This window comes from Artemia sp. Qi Xiang Cuo, chromosome 21 (genome assembly GCF_049724085.1).
Source record: "Artemia sp. Qi Xiang Cuo chromosome 21, ASM4972408v1, whole genome shotgun sequence".
Classification (NCBI taxonomy): Eukaryota; Metazoa; Arthropoda; class Branchiopoda; order Anostraca; family Artemiidae; genus Artemia; species Artemia sp. Qi Xiang Cuo.
Window position 1 is genome coordinate 3373064 of NC_142814.1, and position 18876 is coordinate 3391939.

At 32.4% G+C, this 18876-nt stretch overlaps 2 protein-coding genes across 2 annotated transcripts in view; both read right to left on the bottom strand.

The window, feature by feature from the left end:
• Positions 1-18876, bottom strand: part of LOC148939157 (uncharacterized) — a 459905-nt gene that overhangs the window by 92476 nt on the left and 348553 nt on the right. The window lies entirely within an intron of this gene.
• LOC148939161 (uncharacterized) overlaps positions 1-18876 on the bottom strand; it is a 105841-nt gene that overhangs the window by 18028 nt on the left and 68937 nt on the right. Inside the window, exons 7-8 of the mRNA XM_089106756.1 lie at positions 14623-14777; positions 12064-12142 (exon numbers count right to left, since the gene is read on the bottom strand). Of these exons, the coding sequence (XP_088962882.1) occupies positions 12064-12142; positions 14623-14777 (234 nt within the window). The remainder of the gene's footprint in view (positions 1-12063; positions 12143-14622; positions 14778-18876) is intronic.

The window sequence follows — 18876 nt, forward strand, 5'->3', positions numbered from 1 at the left end:
TCTTTAGCTTTGTACTTCACTGGGTTAAGGATTTCTTTCCTTAGAAAAAAAGAGAAGCAATTATTGTTACAACTGAACCATGTTGAGTTGCCTCATTTTTTTGTATTCATTGTATTTAATTAGGTTACTGGGGGCTCATTTTTCAACGAGTTAGGGACTAATCAGGATTAAATAATTCCTAAATATCTTTGGCAAAAAAAACATTATACCATTCTTCTGGCTACTGAATAAAATATTCTTAAAAAATATCTTGCTCTCTTTTCTCAATCTTCAGCTTTGTACTTCACTGGGTTAAGGATTTATTTCCTTATAAAGAAAAGAGAAGCAATTATTGTTACAACTGAACCATGTTGAGTTGCCTCATTTTCTTGTATTCATTTTATTTAATTAGGTTAGTGGGGGCTCAGTTTTCGACGAGTTAGGGACTAATCATGATTAAATAATTCCTAAATATCTTTGGCAAAAAAAAACATTATACCATTCTTCTGGCTACTGAATAAAAAAAACTTAAAAAGTATCTTGCTCTCTTTTCTCAATCTTCAGCTTTGTACTTCACTGGGTTAAGGATTTATTTCCTTATAAAGAAAAGAGAAACAATTATTGTTACAACTGAACCATGTTGAGTTGCCTCATTTTCTTGTATTAATTTTATTTAATTAGGTTACTGGGTGCTCGTTTTTCAACAAGTTAGGGACTAATCATGATTAAATAATTCCTAAATATCTTTGGCCAAAAAAAAAATTAAACCATTCTTCTGGCTACTGAATAAAAAATTCTTAAAAAGTATCTTGCTCTCTTTTCTTAATCTTTAGCTCTGTACTTCACTGGGTTAAGGATTTCTTTCCTTAGAAAAAAAAAGAGAAGCAATTTTTGTTACAACTGAACCATGTTGAGTTGCCTCATTTTATTGTATTAATTTTATTTAATTAGGTTACTCGGTGCTCGTTTTTCAACAAGTTAGGGACTAATCATGATTAAATAATTCCTAAATATCTTTGGCAAAAAAAACATTATACCATTCCTCTGGCTACTGAATAAAAAATTCTAAACAAGTATCTTGCTCTCTTTTCTCAATCTTCAGCTTTGTACTTCACTGGGTTAAGGATTTATTTCCTTATAAAGAAAAGAGAAGCAATTATTGTTACAACTGAACCATGTTGAGGTGCCTCATTTTCTTGTATTCATTTTATTTAATTAGGTTAGTGGGGGCTCATTTTTCAACGAGTTAGGGACTAATCATGATTAAATAATTCCTAAATATCTTTGGCCAAAAAAAACATTATACCATTCTTCTGGCTACTGAATAAAAAATTCTTAAAAAGTATCTTGCTCTCTTTTCTTAATCTTTAGCTTTGTACTTCACTGGGTTAAGGATTTCTTTCCTTAGAAAAAAAGAGAAGCAATTATTGTTACAACTGAACCATGTTGAGTTGCCTCATTTTCTTGTATTCATTTTATTTAATTAGGTTACTGGGGGCTCATTTTTCAACGAGTTAGGGACTAATCATGATTAAATAATTCCTAAATATCTTTGGCCAAAAAAAACATGATACCATTCTTCTGGCTAATGAATAAAAAATTCTTAAAAAGTATCTTGCTCTCTTTTTTTAATCTTTAGCTTTGTACTTCACTGGGATAAGGATTTCTTTCCTTAGAAAAAAAAGAGAAGCAATTATTGTTACAACTGAACCATGTTGAGTTGCCTCATTTTCTTGTATTCATTTTATTTAATTAGGTTACTGGGTGCTCATTTTTCAACTAGTTAGGGACTGATCATGATTAAATAATTCCTAAATATCTTTGGCAAAAAAAACATTATACCATTCTTATGGCTACTGAATAAAAAATTCTTAAAAAGTATCTTGCTCTTTTTTCTAAATCTTAAGCTTTTTACTTCACTGTGTTAATGATTTCTTTCCTTAGAAAAAAAAGAGAAGCAATTATTGTTACAACTGAACCATGTTGAGTTGCCTCATTTTATTGTATTCATTTTATTTAATTAGGTTGCTGGGTGCTCGTTTTTCAACAAGTTAGGGACTAATCATGATTAAATAATACCTAAATATCTTTGGAAAAAAATACATTATACCATTCTTCTGGCTACTGAATAAAAAACTCTTAAAACGTATCTTGCTCTCTTTTCTTAATCTTTAGCTTTGTACTTCACTGGGTTAAGGATTTCTTTCCTTAGAAAAAAAGAGAAGCAATTATTGTTACAACTGAACCATGTTGAGTTGCCTCATTTTTTTGTATTCATTGTATTTAATTAGGTTACTGGGGGCTCATTTTTCAACGAGTTAGGGACTAATCAGGATTAAATAATTCCTAAATATCTTTGGCAAAAAAAACATTATACCATTCTTCTGGCTACTGAATAAAATATTCTTAAAAAATATCTTGCTCTCTTTTCTCAATCTTCAGCTTTGTACTTCACTGGGTTAAGGATTTATTTCCTTATAAAGAAAAGAGAAGCAATTATTGTTACAACTGAACCATGTTGAGTTGCCTCATTTTCTTGTATTCATTTTATTTAATTAGGTTAGTGGGGGCTCAGTTTTCGACGAGTTAGGGACTAATCATGATTAAATAATTCCTAAATATCTTTGGCAAAAAAAAACATTATACCATTCTTCTGGCTACTGAATAAAAAAAACTTAAAAAGTATCTTGCTCTCTTTTCTCAATCTTAAGCTTTGTACTTCACTGGGTTAAGGATTTATTTCCTTATAAAGAAAAGAGAAACAATTATTGTTACAACTGAACCATGTTGAGTTGCCTCATTTTCTTGTATTAATTTTATTTAATTAGGTTACTGGGTGCTCGTTTTTCAACAAGTTAGGGACTAATCATGATTAAATAATTCCTAAAGATCTTTGGCAAAAAAAAACATTATACCATTCTTCTGGCTACTGAATAAAAAATTCTTAAAAAGTATCTTGCTCTCTTTTCTTAATCTTTAGCTCTGTACTTCACTGGGTTAAGGATTTCTTTCCTTAGAAAAAAAAAGAGAAGCAATTTTTGTTACAACTGAACCATGTTGAGTTGCTTCATTTTATTGTATTAATTTTATTTAATTAGGTTACTCGGTGCTCGTTTTTCAACAAGTTAGGGACTAATCATGATTAAATAATTCCTAAATATCTTTGGCAAAAAAAACATTATACCATTCCTCTGGCTACTGAATAAAAAATTCTAAAAAAGTATCTTGCTCTCTTTTCTCAATCTTCAGCTTTGTACTTCACTGGGTTAAGGATTTATTTCCTTATAAAGAAAAGAGAAGCAATTATTGTTACAACTGAACCATGTTGAGTTGCCTCATTTTCTTGTATTCATTTTATTTAATTAGGTTAGTGGGGGCTCATTTTTCAACGAGTTAGGGACTAATCATGATTAAATAATTCCTAAATATCTTTGGCCAAAAAAAACATTATACCATTCTTCTGGCTACTGAATAAAAAATTCTTAAAAAGTATCTTGCTCTCTTTTCTCAATCTTCAGCTTTGTACTTCACTGGGTTAAGGATTTATTTCCTTATAAAGAAAAGAGAAGCAATTATTGTTACAACTGAACCATGTTGAGTTGCCTCATTTTCTTGTATTCATTTTATTTAATTAGGTTAGTGGGGGCTCATTTTTCAACGAGTTAGGGACTAATCATGATTAAATAATTCCTAAATATCTTTGGCAAAAAAACATTATACCATTCTTCTGGCTACTGAATAAAAAATTCTTAAAAAGTATCTTGCTCTCTTTTCTCAATCTTCAGCTTTGTACTTCACTGGGTTAAGGATTTATTTCCTTATAAAGAAAAGAGAAACAATTATTGTTACAACTGAACCATGTTGAGTTGCCTCATTTTCTTGTATTAATTTTATTTAATTAGGTTACTGGGTGCTCGTTTTTCAACAAGTTAGGGACTAATCATGATTAAATAATTCCTAAATATCTTTGGCCAAAAACAACATTATACCATTCTTCTGGCTACTGAATAAAAAATTCTTAAAAAGTATCTTGCTCTCTTTTCTTAATCTTTAGCTCTGTACTTCACTGGGTTAAGGATTTCTTTCCTTAGAAAAAAAAAGAGAAGCAATTTTTGTTACAACTGAACCATGTTGAGTTGCCTCATTTTATTGTATTAATTTTATTTAATTAGGTTACTCGGTGCTCGTTTTTCAACGAGTTAGGGACTAATCATGATTAAATAATTCCTAAATATCTTTGGCAAAAAAAAAATTATACCATTCTTCTGGCTACTGAATAAAAAATTCTTAAAAAGTATCTTGCTCTCTTTTCTCAATCTTCAGCTTTGTACTTCACTGGGTTAAGGATTTATTTCCTTATAAAGAAAAGAGAAGCAATTATTGTTACAACTGAACCATGTTGAGTTGCCTCATTTTCTTGTATTCATTTTATTTAATTAGGTTAGTGGGGGCTCATTCTTCAACGAGTTAGGGACTGATCATGATTAAATAATTCCTAAATATCTTTGGCAAAAAAAACATTATACCATTCTTCTGGCTACTGAATAAAAAATTCTTAAAAAGTATCTTGCTCTCTTTTCTCAATCTTCAGCTTTTTACTTCACTGGGTTAAGGATTTATTTCCTTATAAAGAAAAGAGAAGCAATTATTGTTACAACTGAACCATGTTGAGTTGCCTCATTTTCTTGTATTAATTTTATTTAATTAGGTTACTGGGTGCTCGTTTTTCAATAAGTTAGGGACTAATCATGATTAAATAATTCCTAAATATCTTTGGCCAAAAAATACATTATACCATTCTTCTGGCTACTGAATAAAAAATTCTTCAAAAGTATCTTGCTCTCTTTTCTTAATCTTTAGCTTTGTACTTCACTGGGTTAAGGATTTCTTTCCTTAAAAAAAAAAGAGAAGCAATTTTTGTTACAACTGAACCACGTTGAGTTGCCTCATTTTATTGTATTCATTTTATTTAATTAGGTTACTGGGTGCTCGTTTTTCAACAAGTTAGGGACTAATCATGATTAAATAATTCCTAAATATCTTTGGCAAAAAATTCATTATACCATTCTCCTGGCTACTGAATAAAAAATTCTTAAAAATTATCTTGCTCTTTTTTCTTAATCTTTAGCTTTGTACATCACTGGGTTAAGGATTTCTTTCCTTAGAAAAAAAAGAGAAGCAATTTTTGTTACAACTGAACCATGTTGAGTTGCCTCATTTTATTGTATTCATTTTATTTAATTAAGCTAGTGGGTGCTCGTTTTTCAACAAGTTAGGGACTAATCATGATTAAATAATTCCTGAATATCTTTGGCCAAAAAAAAAACATTATATCATTCTTCTGGCTACTGAATAAAAAATTCTTAAAAAGTATCTTGCTCTCTTTTCTCAATCTTCAGCTTTGTACTTCACTGGTTTAAGGATTTCTTTCCTTAGAAAAAAAAGAGAAGCAATTATTGTTACAACTGAACCATGTTGAGTTGCCTCATTTTCATGTATTAATTATATTTAATTAGGTTACTGGGTGCTCATTTTTCAAAGAGTTAGGGACTAATCATGATTAAATAATTCCTAAATATCTTTGGCAAAAAAAAAACATTATACCGTTCTTTTGGCTACTGAATAAAACATTATTCAAAATTATTTTGCTCCCTTTTCTTAATCTTTAGCTTTGTACTTCACTGGGTTAAGAACTTCTTTCTTCAGATAAAAAGAAGCAATTATTATTACAACTGAACCACGTTGAGTTGCCTCATTTTCTTTTTATTCATTTTATTTAATTAGGTTACTGGGTCCTCATTTTTCAACGAGTTAGGGACTTGGCTTTTACATAACATTCTTCAACAAATCACACTGTCACAACTAAGTCATGCAATCTGTTTGTTGCTGAATCACTTTTTTTTAGATAAGATAAATAAGGCAATTTTTTGGACAAATATATTCAGAATATTTTTGTAGTACCTGCTAAGAAACCCAGAAAGGGCTTGTTGGCAACCTTCTTCTATTCTACTTCTTCTATTCTGGGAGTCTTCTATTCTACATATTCTAAAAACACCATTTTATATTATTCTTCATGGCAATACTACTCAATTAACATATATACAACAACCATTCTACTTATATAAAACACAGACATAATTGCAATTCTTTTGCAAGGAAAGTTTTTTTCGCTGCAGCCTTGAAGGATTCCACATAGCTGGAATTATATCCCATACGCAGGGAGCAAAGTTTTTGCTCCAAAGAGAGCAAAAAGAAGCTCTAGTCGTATTTCAAAATTGATGCACTAGATTCAGAGCTCCCCTTGCATTATGACTATGGAGATCATAGTAATATTTTTCATTATTTCATTTTTCATATTTTTAATTTTTTTTTCATTTTCATTATTTCATATTTTTCAATTTTTTCATTATTAATGAAAGAAAATATCGAAAGAAGAGGGAAGTATATTATTAAGATGGTCATTTGTGAAATTACTAACTTGATAATTTCTGGTTTTTGAAATATCCAGAAGTTGATTCTTAATGTAACATTTATTATTATTTTGAGTAATGAATACTTTAAGTGACACAAGTTTAACAGCCTTATTTTGGATTTTCTGGATTTTTTGTATAGCATGACACAAAATGAACTTGTCCATATAGAGAAATCATAAAAAATATACTGGTAAAAAAAAGGAATTTTAGTATTTTCTTCGAAACTAAGTTCTTATCTCGTTGAAACACACCCAGAGATTTTGACAATCTTGAAGCTGTAACATCAGAGGGTATCTTCTACGATATATTTTCATCGATCATAACTTCCAAATACTTTGCTACTAAATTCTTTACTCATTTGCTATTAGTTCCCAGTTAGGTTCAATTCTAGATGTCGGAGAAAATAAAATGTAATTAGTTTTGATATAATTTAATCTTAAAATATCAAAATTTGGTCACTCAATAAACTCAGCCAGGCCTTTTTCATTTTACCAAAAAGTCAACTAACTGATTGTGCAGCAACAAGAAAAAGAGTATCATACGCAGAAAGGATTATACTAGCTTCTGACAAAATACTACTTAATTCGATAATAAAAATAAAATGGCCTAGTATGGACCCGTGAAGTACTCAACAGGTCAAGTAATAAAACACAGGTCCTGGTAATGAAAAGACCTTGAAGTACTCCATAGGTTATCAGATTAGTTACAGAAGTTGAACAATCGTTTGCTTCAACCGCTCAAATAAGATTTAAATCATAAGAACCTCTTTCCATTCACACCGATTTTATCCAGCTTAAGTGATAGTTATGGTCAATTGTGTCAAACGCTTTCTTCGAATCCAGGAATAAAGCAGCTGGAATCAAACCCAGCTTGAGCGCCCCATTTACCAAATCCACAAGTTTGATTGCAGACATTTTGGTTGATGGTTTACATATGTCGAGATGAATAAGTATATTTCAATTCACCAAAGAAATCAACACAAGGTGAATCTTTTTTTTTATATAAACGTAGCTTCACTAAATTTTTTGTACGATTTACCAAGGAAGGCAACTGAGGCAATCCACTGCCTGGAATATGCAGTCTAAAAATTCTTAACCAGTTGGACATCCTAGACTCACGGCCTTCCTTACCAAGGAAGGCCGTCAAATGAAAGGAAGGCAACCAAGGTCACCATCAAATGAAAATCTCTGTATAATTTGAAACCCTCATTAACTGTTTCCTATCCCTTGATTTGGAAGTAACACTATATAAAACAAACAAAAGGGCATTACTGCCATAACTACAAAAAGTTATAACCATATAAAAGGAATTACTGCTTCTCATATGAAAAGTTATTTTCACTGTTGCTCACGATAGGGGACTGCAATACTCTTATATGGGATTCTAAGTCCTAATTATGCCATTGGTGCTGTTTTTATTTCGATTCGACACAATTTTGATTAGTTTCAGGGCATTTTTCGAAACTCCCTTATGTTTTTGCAATAAGCTTTTATAAATAAAACAAACCTAATAATAATAAATACCATCCCTTAATCAGCTTCAAATGGTTATTCTTCCCATTTGACAGTTAATTAAATGTGTTTTTTTTTTTTTTTTTACTAAGGGCCACACCTCGTTTTTTACTAGGTTGCGTCCGACCCTGCAACCATGATGATAAAGATTCTAAGGAAGATTCTAAGATTCTGAAGATTCTAAGGATAATCTCTACAACCAAAATCTTCACTCTTGCAGATATCATCTGAGCCCAAACAGAGACAAACACTAATCAGTGCAAGAACTTGAGAGAAAATGAAGGAATCTCCCTACCTCGGAAGAAGAAATCTCCAGCTTAACAAAATTCAGTAGCTTTGAAAGCATTCTTATACTCCCTCTATGATGTGGATTATCATATACACCTCAGCAGAATACCAAAGCACATTGAACATATTTTATCGTCTTTCAAAGCAACAGAAACAGTAGAGAGAATTCACGGGTCTTGTTGTTGCTTATATCAGTACTTACCGAAAATTTTTTGTTTTTATCATTGTAAATTGGTCTTAAAATTGTTTATTACTTTTAACGTATGACAAAGAAGGAAAAAATAAATGAGTAATAACATTAAGTAGCCGTAAAACTGAGGGTAATGTCAGCTAGTTGACAGAAAAGAATATTAGAATATTCAAATATTATTTTCCTCGGTGTTAAATTAATATCATTTGACCATATTTTTTTTTATTATAAAAATTGGGTCAGTAGGCAAGCTAAGTCAATCCCTAAGTAGTAAATTCTTGTTGAATCTAATTGGCGTATGGTCTTCAATTCATTCTGGCTTGTTTTTTTTTGGTTTGTTTGATTCAGTGTTTATTCTGCTCTGTTCGAGTTTACTACAATAGCTTAGTTTTTTCTTTGTTTTTAGTTACCTACCCCCCCCCCCCTACCTTAGATATGGCCTTGCCCAAGAAACAAAAACTAAAGGTTCTGACTACTAATTCCAGCGCCCAGGAAAAGAAATTATAAAGATACCATGGTAGTATCTGTGTGTATGTGGAGTACCACTTGGGATTACATGGTATTAGTGGAATTACAATGTTTGCAGCGGTAGCTGTAATTTAGTAAATAATGAACCACGGCTGAGAGCAGCCAAGAATTAAAATACGCATTTAAAAAAATGTCTAATGAAAAAAAAAAAAAAATTGTAGCTGATCCAGGAATTGTAACTATTATCTCGATTAGTCTTAATAGTAAAATGTTATTTCAAAATACAATTTACAGGGATTTGGAAAAATAGCTTGAACACCTAAAAATGGCGTCAGATTGAAATAAAAGTACACCAATAGAGTCGCCATGGCCAAAAAACCTACACAAGCAACTTACAGTCCCACTTACCACTTACCAGTCCTGTGGCTTGAACAACAAGGAAAATCATTTTTTTGCAATGATAGTACTGATGTGTCTTCGTCTTTTTCCACTGCTAGCAGGACAATGGGAGGGATGCTTAAGGGTTCAATAATTAATAAACTCTAACGCTAGGGAAACAAAATTCAACAGTATATCAAACAGTTCGTGGTAACGAACTGTAAGTAAGGAGCGACCCGGCTCAATGGTAACCGAAACTCTAGAAAACGGGTTTTTGATACCAATAGATATATCAAAAGAATCAGATTTTAAGGCTGATTTAAAATATATAATTTTCATCAAGTTTAGAGCTACCCATCAAAAGTAACGCGCCTGAGAAAATTTGGCTGATTTTCAAAAAAAGGAGGAAATACCCCTTAAAAGTTATAAAACCTGAATTAAAATCACACCATCATATTTAGCGTATAAGAGAACCTCACTGTCGAGGTTTCAAGCACTTATCTGCAAAAATGTGGAATTTTCTATTTTTGCCAGAATAAACATTACGGATGCATTCTCATTTGTTTTTTTTTTTTTTTTCCCCAGGGGTGATTGTAATAACCCAGTGGTAGTAGCTCATCTTAGGAGAGCTTAATCGAACGGAAATCCAAAGTTATAGTACTATTTTCAAGTAACCGAAAAAAATGCAGCGCAGCTAGGCCCCCTCCCACGCTTTTTTTCTTCCCAAAGTCACCCGATCAAAATTTTGAGATAGCCGTTTTGTTCAGCATGGTCGAAAATATGATAAAAATGTCTTTTAGGATGAATTGATCCCCCAAAGTCCCCAGGGGGAGGGCTGAAAGTTATGAACTTTACTCAATGTTAACATATAGCATTGGTTATTGGGAAGTATACAGACTTTTTCAGAGGAGATTTTTTCTGGTAGGTGGGGGAAGGAGAGGGTCGGGGGCTATATGGAAGGATCTTTCCATGAAGGAAGTTTTCATGGGGGCCGGGACATTGCTAGGCAGGGCGTGCCGGATTTCCCAGCATTATTAAAGAAAAAGATCAGGAATTAAATAAAAAAAAAAACAAGTTTTTCAACTGATCAACTGATTGTGATTAAGAGGTCATTTTTAAAGAACTGGAAAAAAAATTCGAACTATAGTTTAAAGAGAAGGGTATTGACTAGGGGGCGAGCCCCCTAATATACGTGTTAAAAATTTATGAATATAGAAGTTCGTTACGTAAGTTAATTCTAAGTTACGTATATTTATTACTAATAAAAACGTTCGTAAATAAGATTAAACAAGTTTCGAGAAAGCCATTTAACCAAATATAATATGCAAATTTTGTTTTAATTATTCATGTACGGTGAGCCAAAATCAAAACCTGCATTAATTCAAAAACGTTCAAAAATTAAATAAAAAAAACAAGTTTTTTTAACTGAAAGTAAGGAACGACGTTAAAACTTAAAACGAACAGAAATTATTCCGTATATGAAGGGGGCTGTCCCCTCCTCAACGCCTCGCTCTTTACGCTAAAGTTTGACTTTCTCACAACTCTATTTTTTTAAACAATAAAAAAACTTTAGCGTAAAGAGTAAGGCCTTGAGGAGGGGACAGCCCCCTTCATATACGGAATAATTTCTGTTCGTTTTAAGTTTTAACGTCGTTCCTTACTTTCAGTTAAAAAAACTTGTTTTTTTTATTTAATAGAACAAAATACGCGATAAGTTTCCGTTAATATATTACCCAACCACCAAAAACTAAAAATATAGTCACAAGAGCGACTCTATATTTAGATTTTATATACAAATTAGATAGAGAGTGACAAGAGATAGATAGATTTTATCTATATTTTATAATAAATCTATCTATCTTAAATCTATTTATCTATCTATCTAAACCTTTATTTCTCCTATAATGTATTGATGGCTGCTCTAGCTTCTATACAGAGTTCCTATTAATGCCATCTATTGTATTTATTGGTTTTCAAATATACCAGAATTAGCAAACAACTACCCCAAGTTTAGATCCCTCTGTGTCCCAAAATTGGCAAGCTGCTACCCCAAGTATAGACTCAAAAGAGCATCGAACCTGGTATTGTATGCCTAGTTTTTAATGAGAATCAATGAACAAAAGTTTGTTCCGATTGCATTAATGGTCCATTTACACATTACGGAAATCTGTCCGGATTTAGTAATCCGTGTGGAGATTCTGTCCGTTTTCGTGCTTGAAAAACTCTCTAGCTTTCCGCAACGATTTGGTCAAATCAACACGAATTCTTGGCAAAACTTTTAAATGAGTAAAAACTGGACTATGGAACATCAAAATCTTTGTTGTTTCAGACTGAATTTCTTTCTATTTTTGTCTTCTGTGCCTTCTTTGCAGTATAAGGACTAAAGCGAGAGTCAAATTAGCCAATAATCTTCTTTTACAACTTATCTTCATCCACGCTGATTCATTTATTTGAAATCTTTGCCTTAAAACATAGCGTTTTCTGGGCCACCGTTCAAAACGATGCGGACAGATTTCTGCATGCATTTCCGCAATGTATAAAGGAGCCCTAAGTCACGCAGCCCAAAGGAAACATTGAATCACGCAGCCCAAAGTTTACTTTCGCTTAGTCATAATTCTTGCGTGTGGAAATTTCCAGATGAATAAACATATCGAAGTTAGGATAATAGCTACCGTTACGATTAAATTTAACCCAAATATATAACAAGAGATAGCGGACCACGTTCACTGGAAACCGTTTCAATTCAATTCCAAAGAATCAGCGATGAATGACTTACCCATTCTGGTCTATTAATTGAATTCTTTTTGATCCTCCATTGTGTGCGTAACATTCGCTAACGACAATGTCGAAGCCATCTAAAAATAAATTTATTTACTATGTTTCTTAATGAGGCATCTTGATTTCTATTTGTTTTCTTTAATTACTTTAATAAAGAAAAGGTTTTGTTTGTTTCTTTTTTTTAATGGTTTTGTTCTAATCTGATCCACTGCTTCGACCTCTGGTGTTTTTGATGGATTTTATTGATACATTTTGGCTAAACACGGAACTAATTTGACCTATTTGCAAATAAATTTATTTAGTTTGACGCAATTTGTCTAAACTGGAAAACAATGAGCAACTGATTCTCAATGGAATTGATTCTCAAAGACAACTGGACCTTCAAAAGAAGATCTATCTTCTTTTTACATGTAAATGCAAAAAAAAGGAATTCAATAAAAATAGAAATTTTTTCAAAAAATTGGGAGGGGGGGGGGGTACCACTGCTTACCACTACATCTTCTTACATGTAGAAGAAGCTAGGCCTTCTTAGGCTTTTTGGTGCCATGTTGTCTTATTTCGCTGATTTATTACCCAAGTTTCTTATTTTTAAATTTGGCACCGCTACCGCTAAAACTACGCAGCTGCATTTGGAGGTTTTTCACTAGAATTTGAATTCTAATTTTTACTAATTTGTAGACACATGAGGGGTTTTGTAAATATCAACTCTCCCAATTCAAACAATCAGAATTCATCTTTGCCGTCATCTGCTACTTGCCGACATCTTTGCCGTCATTTGCCGACATCTTTACCATCTTTAAGGATTAAGGTTGTTCTTGAACCCAAATATGACGTATGTCCTTAATAAAAATAAATTAATGATTTTTTCTCTACTTTGGGCGATATAGTGTTCAGTGAAAAAATCGCTTTCCTGAAGTTTGTATTACTGATGAAGAATAAGTCCATGGGCTAATAAAAAGGTGAATTATAGTCAACATTAAATTATTCAAAACAAGAATGTTTTGAATAAGGTTAATTTCAAATATTCAAAAAATGTCTGTCTAACAATAAAAAACAGTGTTTTTGTGTCTCAGAATAGCATTTGAATGGAAATGTACCATCTTTAATTCACGAATTTTTATGCGTCACGGTTTAAGAGATAAAAAACAAGAAATCAAATACATGGTATATATAATGCTCAAGAATCTGAATCAAAAGTAGCTTTATAAAACCAAATATAAAATAAATTATATTATCCCGCCTAAGAAATCAATGGAGAGACGGATATGGAAGATATGAGATTTACAGCATAATTTGAAGAGGCATTTTAGAAAATAAATTACTAATATCGGCTAATTTCATGGCTTGACATACCGTAAGTCGCCGAATGTGCTATTTGTTATCACTAATTTGAAATATATTGAGTTTTTCTATTGACATATTAAAAATTTAAAGGTTAAATAGGACAATTGTCAGAATATGCTGCTATAAAACTGTTATTAGGGCCATTGGCTTGTATTAAATCCACATTTTACAGATCACAGACTTACACACAACTAATCTCAGCTTCGGATTGACTTTTCAGTATTTTTTTTCAATTGCTTTAAAACAAATAAACGATTACTAAATAAAAAATTGTCTTTTTTTATGATTTATCACACTCAAAACTCAAAGAGTTACTCTACTTAGGGGGGGGGGGATAATTCCAGGGTTCTATTCACCCGCTTTTTTCAGCCTTTTTCTTTCTTTTAGAGTTCTATTTCTATAGTACTAGTTGCTGAATAAAAAACTAACACTTTCCAACAGGGTCAGGCATTGGTGTCAAAGAAATCTAAAAACTGTCGTAGAGGTCTGTACAAATTTCCAAATTCAAACTCAACCCCCCAAATATTAAATTAGCAAAGAGTGAAGTGTCTTTATTTTTAATTGCCAGAAGTTTAAAAGATATATACATAAATTTGGAGCCAAATAGCATCCCTCTATTATAAAGTCCATAAAATTGTTGCAGGGACGTGTGCTGGAGAGCATCACCCCCACGAATTCAAAAATTTCCCTCAAACTTTTAGGCACTTCTTATTCAAATCATTTAATTTGTTCTATCCCCCATCCCCGAAAGAAATTCTTGTATAATTGCCCGATTCATCGTCCCTTAATGGAATTTAACAATTAATATTTCTTGCTTGTCATTAACCAGGATGGCATTGAAACAAAGGAAAAAGCTGACTTGAACACGACAATTGTTTGTGCAAATGTGCTTTGAAGGCCAGGAAATACTAGCAAAATAAAAACTTGGAAAAAAGACTTTTAGCGATAGATGAATAAGGAAAAGCAAACATCTTTTTTGAAGAAAATTCTTTTTTTCTTATTGAGCCAGGATATGACAAGGATAACAAAATAATCAAATTCCATACATATGAATGGTTTGTTCTAAAAGTTTCGGAAGGCAGGGAGCTACCAAAAAGATAAAAATCAGATTTGAAAAATCTACGGTAAACAAAGATAAAAACTAAACAGAAAAATTCAACATCCTTTTCCAAAGAAAAAATATGACTTCCGTGTATCAAGTTCATCGACTTACCGTACTGAGATCGCATGTACACCATAAGGGTTAAAGGGTCGCCAACACGGACTGGGCCACTCACGCGAGCACCTGTAGTACCATAGCCTTGACGTATTTCCATGTGACACTCAGGAGGGGCCAAGGTAAATACCACGGGGTTTCCCGTGGCAACCCTGAAAACAAACATTAGTGTCATCGTTTTGACATTTGCGCTGTCAAAATTAGAATATAATTTTCATCACTGATTAAAAAGAAAGGAAATTGACGTTACTTATACCAAAAAATTAAATTTTTTTATCCTTTGGAAATGTCTTAATGTGAAGTAAATTTCTCAAATTATAATAAACCGATTACTTTAAAGAAATAATTCGATTATTTCGTTATCTTTAGAAAATATTAAAAGCAAATGTACAAATTGGATACAGGTGGAATATTATATATACCATTCAAACAAATTAAACTTACAATGTAACAACACAAAAAAAAGAAATATATCCAGAAAAGTGTAGTATTGGAATGGAATGGGTCACCTTACGTACCATAGTAACTAACACATACGAGGGCAAACTTTGTTATAGTTAGAAGCAGTTCGAAGGCTTCGATGCAACAAGAAGAGTTGCAAAGCAAAAATCAGCAGTTTTAGTAATTTTCAGATAAACATCAACATTAGGTACAGGGCCGTGTCCAAGATTATTTTCCAAGGTTATTTTATCCTCCGAAAATCCGTATTCAAGATTATTTTTCCCCCCCAAAAAAAGTTTTTTTTTTTGGGGGGGGGGGGGGTTGGGAGGTCTACCAAAAAAAACGCATAAAATATTTGTTTATATCCATTTTTGTTACGTTTTTACGGGTCAGAAAAACATTTCGAGGGGGAGGGGGATCAAACCCCCTGACCCCCTGGATACGGCCTTGATTACGTAATATCGTTTTACTGTAGTTTATCTGGAAACTGTTGTTATTTTGGTTTTGATTAACAGCGGTAAAATTCTAGTTTAGGTACTTTTTGCTATCTGAGAAAAAGTTTATTTAGGTGAATGAAACTTTCAGATATGTATCCAGAGCCTTAATGATCTCCTCTGAAGATATTTTAGAGTACCTAACTCCACTCCTTCCCCCCCCCCCTAAAGCCATTGATCTTTCATGACCTCAACCAAATAAACGTTCAAATGGGGATAAATACATTTACTTTGAGGGTGAAAACTGGTACAAAAGTCTAGATATCGATCACATATAGAGCGATCATCATCAGTAGAAATAATAAAGTATTAAAACTGAAAAAAGTATAAAAACTGAAACTAACATATTTATAGAAAACCAAAATAATTAACTTTCGGGTCATTCACAAAATAATTCACTCTATATTTTGTTTTTCGGAGAGAGTGCAATGACAAAGTTCATTCAAAGTCTTGATGTAAATTTTCTTCTTTAATCTTGATTAAATGTAAAAATAAATTTCCAATGAAGGTGGCAAAGTCTTCTGTGTCTTCTAATTACAAATGAAATGGTGAATTTATAGTTGTATACTCGGTTGGTTTTGACTGTTTTCACTGTCCAAATAAATGGATTTATCCCCATTTGAACGTTTGTCTATTCGTCATAGAAAGCCAGTGTGGTCTGAGAAAAGTATGCCTAATTTAAGGTGTTACGTCGAAGATGACGTTCAAAAAACTTTATGTTACAAAAGAGAGACCTTAAAAAACAAATCTTCTGCTCAAATGAGGTACAAGAAACGTATTTTAAACCACATACTTTTACTCAATCCTAATCCCAATTTTAAAGATATGTAAATATATTTCTTAAATTTAGTAAACAAAGCTTGATGTAGCATTTTTAAAATCAAAGCCAATGAACAAGAGATTGAAAACTGAAAATTAAGGTATAATATTTTTTGTCAAAATTCAAGTAGGTATAGATATGTCATGTAGTTAATCTTCTAAACCCTAGAAATCAGAAAAGGGTAGACATAGTTTCCTGGGGTATATTTTTGGCCTTGGATCCATTACTGAAAGCTTCATTTTCCTAACACAACTACTTTCCAAGATAGCAAGAATTCATTAAACTAGAATTTTAATGTAACAGATTTATTCATTTACTTTTTTTAACATGAAAAAACTTGTTAAAAGACAAGTGATAACTAATCCTGAACCCCCAGAGACTGCCATTGTACTTGATTAGTACAGATTTTAATTTGGAAAATAGGACAAAAAAAGACAATAGATCAGATTGGGGCACAGAAAGGAGATTTTGAAGCTCCACTAACAAAGACAAACTGAACTACACTTAGAAAAGAGGATCTATACAAGGACCTAGTGTTGCACATTTGATGAGCATGCGTAGGTCAAGACAAATTCTACTAGCACCACTGGCTGTGTAGTATCTGGTAAATCTATTATAAAAATAGGAAATTGGGTAGCAATAAAATTAACCTAAAATACTATCAGATTAAAGATAAAATTTCTCTTTAAATAATAAGTAACGAGTATTGGTGTTTTGTTTTGATAGTGATGTTCAGTAAAAATCCAGCAAGGTCATGTTACCTTTGAAAAATATTGGTTGGCTAAGTAGGTTATTTTGACTTTAACCTGATAGGCCTACTGTTGAACAATTTTAATTTCATTACCCTTAACTATGTCTTTAAGTTCCTGAAAGGAGAAATGTGCAACAATGATAGGGTAGGCTAAAAAAAAGAACAAAATCACCGAATGACAGGGGGGGGGGGTTCTTTTCGACGTCAGGTCTAGATACCTCTCTTATAATAATAATAATAATTTATTTATAACCCACTTTTATACAAAACAAGCGGAGTAAAGTACACTAAAAAGAAAAAAAAAATCAAATACATTATATGTTTCCCACATTGATTGATGGTACTAGTAGCAATAAGATAGGTTCACTTTCATTAAAACCTATCGTAATCAAGCAACGTTCAAAATGATATAAGTAGCTTTGACCCATTAGCAGGAGGTTTGCTTTCATGAAAGCCTACTGCAGTTAAGCTGCGTACTATTACGTAAAATCGTAGTATGACTTGTTCTGAGATACGTTACTACAGTCACTACTACTACTAACAACTCACTGCAGCCCCAAGCATCCTGAGGCCAACACAGCTACGTACGCTTCTCTTCTAGCTTAATCTATTTAAAGCCATCCTCTTTATACCCTCCCAAGAAGTCTCGGTTTCCCTTAAATCCTTTCTTATGAGCTCCACTCGCTAAATTAGGGGACAGCCTGCTATTCGTTTTGGCGTAAATGGTTGGCCGAAAAGAACAACCTTTGGCAATCTGTCATACTTCATCCGCAGAGCGTGTTCAAGATATCTCAACCTTTCTCTCATTAGCCCTAGAAAGGGGGATAAAAACATATTTTCTACAGAGCCTGCTGTTTGAAACACGATAAATCAGATGGGAACCCAAGAGAATCTGTAGACAATTCCTCTGGAAATGATCGAACTAATCTTCCTCTTTGTTCCCGATCGGCTATGTTTCAGAACCATACTTGACCACTATCATCAATGTAGCTTCCAATATTCTAATCTTGGATTGCAGTTTTATCTTACTATTCTTCCAAGCTTTTTTCAACTGCAAAAAAAAATCTTGGGCCTTGTCTATTCTATTTTTATAATCTTCACTGTACCCACCGTCTTTACGAATAATAGTATCTATGTATGTAAAGCTATCTAATTGATTGATCATCTCGTTACCCAATATCACTTCTTCAACTTTACTTAATCCCAGTCTAAAAGACTTAGTCTTTTTAACATCAATTTTCAAGTTTATTCTTGTGCTCTGTGCTCTCAAAACCTCCGAAACATCATCAATTTTGCTAACATTTTCATCTAGGACGCTCAGATCATCAGCATAACCTAAGTCTAGGACAATTCCATGCTTTCCTATAGCCTTTGCTGTTTCTTAGGACAAATTTTATCAAAATGATACATGTAAATGGGGATAGAGCACAACTCTGATTATTTCCTAATTCAATTCGAAAGCAGCAACTAACCTTATTTTTTGCCTTAACCGCAGCAATGTCATTGTTACACGTAGCACCAATCACTTTAATATATTTATCTGTTATACCATACAAGGATAGGATCTCCGCTAACGCTCTTCTATTGGCTAAATCAAATGATTGCTTATAATTTACAAAGCTAAAGACTACAGGGGTCAGATGGCTCAGACATCATTCAATGGATCAGTTATGACTAATATTAAATTATTATATATATATATATAAAATAACTATATATATTATATATAAAATAATATAAAATTA